The 7,574-nt window shown below is 36.6% G+C and overlaps 1 protein-coding gene across 1 annotated transcript; it reads right to left on the bottom strand.

Annotated features, from left to right (window-relative positions):
- Positions 1-893: 893 nt before the first annotated feature.
- On the bottom strand, positions 894-1,577 carry LOC139888925 (uncharacterized). The gene has a single exon (XM_071871908.1). It carries the CDS (start codon positions 1,575-1,577, stop codon positions 894-896), a length of 684 nt encoding a protein of 227 aa, XP_071728009.1.
- Positions 1,578-7,574: the final 5,997 nt, after the last annotated feature.

Raw genomic sequence — 7,574 nt, 5'->3', positions numbered from 1 at the left:
TTTTTTCTTCGTTTTTTGAAAAAACTTTGTTCACGAACATTATAGATGAGATGAAAATAGGAATATTTAGTAGAGACACTTTGTGATAAATATTTTTATTTTGGCGAGAAAATGCTCGAAGAAGTAATATGGAGTAACAATTATCGTGTTTTTCGAGCGTATTTTGAGGTTTTAGCTATTGGGGTTTAGATATTAGGGTTTAGATATTAGGGTTTATAGGGTTTAGATATTAGGGTTTAGAAATTTAGGGTTTAGGGTTTAGATTTAGGGTTTAGATTTAGAATTTAGAATGAGTTTTTAACATGAACGGTTTAGAGTTTAGGGTTTAGGGTTTGGTGTTTTGGGTTTATGGAATAAACCCCAAACCCTAAACCCTAAACTCTAAATCGGGCTAAATTTTACTTCACAAAACATGAAGAAAAAAAAACGTTCATATTCTTCACGAACAATATTATCTTGAATGTTATTTTTGTCGATCGTTTTCCCGCCTAAATAATAATATTCATCACGAAGTGTCTCTTCTAAATGTTCATATTTTCGTGTGATCTTGATGCCGGAAAAAATAATTTCAAAAAAAAACGAAAAAATTTTTTTTTGCTTCCCCCCGCTTCCCCCCGATTGGTTACTTCCCCATTGATCCTGCTATATATATATAAAACAGCTTAGAAATTTTATAAAAACTAGCAAGAAGCTAGAATATTACAAGGAGTTCAACGGATTCATTAACCAGTCATTCCAATTAAGCCTGACTTTCTTATAACGAGCCGAAAGCCAGTCAAAAAAGGATAATACAATCGAATCAATAATGTGACATTTCTTGAACTTGTTGGGATCGAAGATTCTTCCGTTTCGGTAACGCCAAAGAGTCCAAAGAGTAGCGTAGCAAATTCCTTCTAAAGTAATTGTCTTCGAACGCGATTGAAAAACGTCATAATCCATTGCATTAAACCATCCATAGAATCCCAAACAGGAAGAGTAATATCTAACCAAGAAGATATATAACTCCATACTTGCATCGCAATCTCACATTCAAAAAAAATGTGAGTAGTGTCTTCCACATTTATTGAGCATGAAGAACACAGTAAGTTAATAGACTGAACACCCCTCTCCAAAAGATTACAGTTGTCCGGCAACCTGTTTAACCGAGCACGCCACAAAAAGAAATTTATATTGGGAGGGATAAACTTACACCAATGAGTCGGACAATTACCAATAACATCTTGACTGAAGAGGCTACGAAAACCGCTAACAGAAAAAGTATCTTTAGGAAATCTTGTGCACACCCATTTGTCACTCGAATCGTTAAGAGTGACATGATCGATTGTTGAACTTAACTCGGAGAATTGTTGAGCTTCTGCTCCGGATCTAATGTTCCTCCTCCAACTCCAACACCATCCATTAATAGAAAGGCGATCAGATAATTTGCACAGCTTATCAGATTCAAGAGCATAAAGCCGATGAAATTTATCGCATAACTTAGAGCCTCCAATCCAGTTATGATGCCAAAATAAAGTGTCTTGGCCATTACCAATCCTTAAAGATAGGATATTAGAGATTTTCGGGAGTTGATCATGCATCTCAATTATACAACGATTAATAGATGACCATGGCCCGCTAACCGAACGGGTAACATAGGAAAAATACCATCTAGCTGCACACCATAGATGGCTTGAATAATTGATACCCAAAGCCAACCTTTGCAAGTAACGTACCTCCATCTCCACTTATATAAAAGAGCTTTGTTGAGCGAATCAAAACTAACAACCCCGAGACCGCCTTTATCCTTAGACTTAAGAATGTCATCCCATTTGATCCAATGAATTTTCCGAACATTATTAGTGCCACCCCATAGGAAATTAGAACGAAGGGATTCTAGGTGATTTAAAACACTTTTGGGAGCTTTGAAAATAGAAAAGTAATAAGATCCAAGAGCTCCCAAGACTGAATTGATCAACGTTAACCGACCACCAAAAGAGGGGAGATTTACTTTCCAGTTCGCTAAACGTTTTTTAACCTTGTTAATAATCGGTTTCCAATTTTCGCAAAGCCTCATGTTAGCTCCGATGGGGATACCAAGATAAGAAAAAGGAAAAGTAGCCGGATTGCATCCCAAAGAAGACGCAAGTCTGTTAAGTTCTACAGTTGGGATGCCTATACCAAGAAGATTGGATTTATGAACGTTTAATTGAAGGCCCGAAACCAAGTAGAAACAATGCAAAACATCGATAAGGTGCTTGACGTTAGAGTCACTCCATTCACCTACGAAAAGAGCATCATCCGCAAAAAAATGAGTGAGACACAAGAACTAAATGATTATGATCACCAATTAGTAAGCCCTTGAAAAGATTCCGATCAATAGCGTCTAATATGGCAACATGAAGACCCTCCATACAAATAATGAACAAGAAAGGGGAGAGCGGATCACCTTGACGAAGACCGCGATAAATTTTAAACTCATCCGTCGGACTCCCATTGACTAAACCGAGGCAAAAGAAGAAGTGAGACACCCCTTAATCCAAAGAATCCATCTACGACCGAATCCAAGGGATTCAAGCATAGATATAAGGAAGTCCCAACTAATCAAATCAAAAGCTTTCTCAAAATCCACCTTGAGAAGCATTGCTTTTTTCTTTTTCCTCTTACACCAACCAAGGATTTCATTAATAAACAAAGGGCCGTCCAAAATTTGTCGACCTTTGATAAAGGCAGACTGCTCCCGACTAATAACAGTGTCGATGACCAAGGAGAGCCGGTTAGCAAGAAGTTTTTCTAATATTTTATATTGGATCCCTATGAGGCTAATAGGACGAAAGTCTTTGGCATGAAGAGGATTATCAATCTTCGGAATCAAGGTGAAAAACGAGGAGTTACATCCTTTAGGAATGAATCCAGAAGAAAGAAAATTATCAACAAATTTAAGGATATCCACTTTAATCAGGTCCCAAAATTGTTTAACGAAACGGAATGAAAAACCATCCGTACGGGGTGCTTTGTCATCACCACACCCCCATATAGCACATTTAACTTCAGCTTCAGAAAAAGGCTTTTCTAACTCTAATGCAAGTGCTGCAGATAGAGGATTCAAATGAGTACTTTGCCTAATAATCTTGACAGTGTTAAATCAGGTAAATTAGCTTTGAAGAAGTCAAGGAATATACTCTTGACAAGGTCAGGGGAAGATGTCCACGGACCATTAGCTAGTACCCGTGAAATAGCCACTTTTTTTCGCTTCCGGTTAATCAATGAGTGGAAAAACGAAGAGTTCTCATCACCTTGAAAGTTTCATAGTTTTTTAAATTTTTTAGCCATGTTCATTCCTTCTCTTTTTTCTATAGAACTCAGATCCTTGAGGGCATTAACACGAAGTCCAGAAAGATCAATATTATCACCTCCATTAACTAAGTCATCATCAATTGCATCAATAGTAGCTAAAAGGCGTTTCTTATCAGCACAACAGGAACTCGAAAAGGCTTTATACCAATCTTTAAGAATAAACTTGACAAATTTGAGTTTCATTTTGAAAGCAATGAAAGGATTTTTATTAATGCATTCACTAACAATCTGAGGGTCCTCCCATGCATTACGAACCACAACCTCAAAGCCATCAATTAAGAACCATGATGCAAAAAGTTTAAACGGAGTAGGACCGTAATGGGGAAACGTGGTATATGAATGGTTATATGAAATAGTATTGAAAAATACCGATTAAAGATTGTTACACACTAACAAGCAGTGTACCCGATCGTGTAGTAGTATAAATAATGGTTTAGTTCCGTGTATCGTTCCAAGGACAGTTGGATTAGTCAAACTAAAATTAGAAACTATATTGTGATTAACTAAGTAAATGAAACTTAAAGGTACAAGATATTATGTTTTTGTGGCTATTTAACGATTTAGCCAAATCAGAGAAGATTAAAAGTAAAAATAATATTTTTGGTCTTTTAAGTTTATATAATGAAAACAAGTGCAAAGAAATAAAATAAGATAGTTTGATTAAGATCAAAGATACGAAATGTTCATCTAGATATTCTACCCTCGGTATTGGATGTAAGTTATATTGTTAAGACCCGATTGAATGACTATGTATGTGAGTTATCTAATAGATTTACCAAGAGTTCTCTTTAGTAAACATGCAAACTCGATTACAAGATCAAGGGTTCCCTTTTCTCTATAGTTCTCGTGTTTGTAACCAAATAACTATGATATATATGCTAATCACTCAAATCGACTTGCCAAGAGTTCTCTTTAGCAAGTACTCAAACTAGAATTACTAAGTGGAGGGTTCCCTATCACCTAGACCTTTTTGTTTGTGACTAGTTGATTAGCTAGATCAAAGACTTGAATAACAATTGTCTTTTGCGTTCGCTCTACACAATTCATTCCTATATCGTCTAATTATTTTGATCTAATTTACCCCCTTGGTCCGGTTTAGTAAACAATCAATCTAAGACAAGTTGATTGTAAATCAATATGATACATCAACAAGAGTTCTCTTTATCAACAACATATCAATTAACTAGATACAAATGATTTGACATTAATAAGCATGGTTCTTTGATTCAAGCTCTAATCTAATCACACATACTACATTCAATCCATAAGATTACATCCAATACCTCAGTTATTAATCTAGACAAACATTATAGAGTTTAGCCAACAATCATATTAACAAACAAAATAACAATCAATTGATAAGTAGAATTCATTGTGAAGAACAAGAAATCAACCTAATAGAGAATGAATCTTGAATGGAGAAGCTGTTGAATCTTGATTCTTGGATGTTAAGCCTCTTCCAAGAGCTTGGAATTCTCCAATTTTGCTCCTAAAATCGTCTTGGAACTCCTCTGTTTCGTAACTGTTCGTATCTGATCATATCTCTCCTTTTTAAAGTGGTAAAAGCTGGTCAAAAGCAAAAAGTAGGCTGAAACCTACTTCTGGACGGCATCCAAGATACTGGATGGCATCTAGTTGTAAAGGCCTGGATGGCGTCCAGATTTCTGGACGGCGTCCAGTTGTGAAGGGCTGGACGGCGTCCAGAAATCTGGACGGCGTCCAGTTATGCTGAATTGTACTGTCTCGTTTTTTCCAAATCTCCCTTCATTTGGACGGCGTCCCAATCATTTTGGACGGCGTCCAACATATCTGCAGCCTTGTTTTATCGTTTTAGAGCGCTAATTTGACCATAACTTGTATCGGGATCAACTATGATGAAATCACAACTTATAGAATGGTCATAATTCACTAAAACTCTTTATAAACCACTTTCCGATACACTTTTCATACCTTTGTGTATTACTTGTAGAAACCGCCTTAACTATCCTTGATTCGAGAGTATTTTACACGATATTGCGAGATATATATATATATATGATGTAATTGAGCAATATCAAAATACCCCACACTTAAACCTTGCTTGTCCTCAAGCAATTCATTCTTACAAAGTAGAAAACTATCAAACACACTTACACAATATAGATTACATACATCACACAAATCACGTGAAACACATGAAACACACACGTTTATTTGAAACGCAAACTCACGCTATATGAAACACACGCTTTAAGTATAACACACACATTTATTATAATCACACTCACGCTATATACACAATGAGAACACACGCAAACATTTTTGGGAGTTTTAGAGCCAAGTATCCGAAAAATTTGATCCTACGAAAATCAGGACCTTTATGAAAAACGTTTTATGTTTTTGAAAATATAATGCTAGTTTTTACACTAGGCACATTTTCCGATTTTTGTCGGATTTTCTGAATTTTTTTTGGAAAATGAGTACGGGTTTTCCGCTATTGGTCAAGCCAATCCCTCCCACAGTACCTAACATTGTTAGATGTTGGTAAGAAAATAATGCGTTTAGGAGGATACACATTACGTCCAGATATCATCGATAATCATGAGGTAATCATCTAATCCGTTAAGTCAACCATAAAGATTGAGGTTCATCAGGCTTAAAAGCTGATATCTTACCTTTCCGGAGGTTATCCACTGGGAATCTGATCAATTCACTGACATTTTGTGTATCATGGTGCGCTTCCCATTTGGCCAGCAAATCTCCCTCATTGAGATAAGCTTTGACTACCAGTTTCCCTGTTTGACGTTGAGGCCTGGTAGATTTCCAGTCGATTTTAGCAATGACTTTTCAAGATTTTTCGTCACCCTACAACTGGTCTGGACTACAACTTCTGAAACAAATCAGCAAGTGTGCCGTGCGGAAGACTTTACTTCTTTGAGGATGGAATGGATACATCCTATGGGTAATAATAAAGTGGTCGGATGCAACATTGTCCTTGTTAGGAGAAACAATGAGGATCGTCCTGTTTTAGTTTTCGATCTGGCGCGAGGTTCGATTTCCGACCACGCTATGCAATCACCGCTCTCTCACGGTTTACACTCGTTTTGGTACAAGTGACCTACAAGTTAGCTTTACTAAACTAGTAAGATTTTCATTCAAATAATTGAATGATAGTACAACTTCAAAGACTATTAATAATTTAAAACATAACTCAACATTTCTTTTCTAGTTTTAGAACACAATGTATGTAAAATGGTTTTGGACAATTTTCGTTTCTAAGGCTACCTGAAAATTTTAAAATTTTGATCATAAACGCCTTAATTTTTTTTTCTGAAAAACGAATTCCCGATAAATTTCTATCTCCCACCCCACACTTAAGATCATGCAAGGCCCTCGTTGCATGAAATCAGAAAAATAATTAAATTTAGAGGGCAAAGTGATAGGGTGATTGTAGAAATTTTTAAATTTTTAACCTGTAAATCGTGGAACATGTAGACGAATGCCGCTGAACTTACTGCCAGCATAAGAGCATCATCCATTCCTCGATTATCAACATACATACATCATAATTTCAAATGTTGCTGAACTTAATGCCAGTCTTTGAAGTTCAACCACGCTGCACAAATTAACAAACCACACAAATAATAATAAAAATATCGGTGTTTTTACAATCACATCCATTATCAAACCACACAATTAGTTTAAAAATACAAACCAATATTGTTTTAATACACACCATAACAAATAAATAGATTGTTTGAAAATGTAACAAGATGATCATTGGCTCGCAGGCCTTCAGTTATCGTAAGGCCAAAAGTAGTTTTCTGAGCCATCTCTGCTTCGGCGTCCTTGCGGGTATTCCTGATCAAATCGGTTCCTGGTATCCTGCATCGCATCGTTAGTATTATAAATTGGGTAAGGCGGAGGTGGGTTTTCAGGATCAGTGTAGTATTGGGGTGTCAAACGTGTTGTTCCATAGTACTGATCGGGGTTGGAATAATATAACTCAGTGTTATGGTTATTCCAATCAATACCATAACTGTTCCAACCCTGGTTATGTACTTGAGCAATCTGGCGTTGCTCCATTCCTTGCTGACTCACCCTCATGTTATTCATATTATTGACCAAATCATCCCAACCAGATTGAGACGGATGCCAAGGACCTTGACCTTGAACATTTGTCTGGGCTTCCATTTCTGCTTCCTCTTCCTCTTGTTGTTCTTTTTGTACATTCGCTCCACTACCACTCGTGCCACCTGCCA

Source organism: Rutidosis leptorrhynchoides, chromosome 1 (genome assembly GCF_046630445.1).
Source record: "Rutidosis leptorrhynchoides isolate AG116_Rl617_1_P2 chromosome 1, CSIRO_AGI_Rlap_v1, whole genome shotgun sequence".
NCBI classification, from domain to species: domain Eukaryota; kingdom Viridiplantae; phylum Streptophyta; class Magnoliopsida; order Asterales; family Asteraceae; genus Rutidosis; species Rutidosis leptorrhynchoides.
Note: the sequence above shows the minus strand (reverse complement) of the source record. Positions and strands in the feature narration are given on the sequence as shown.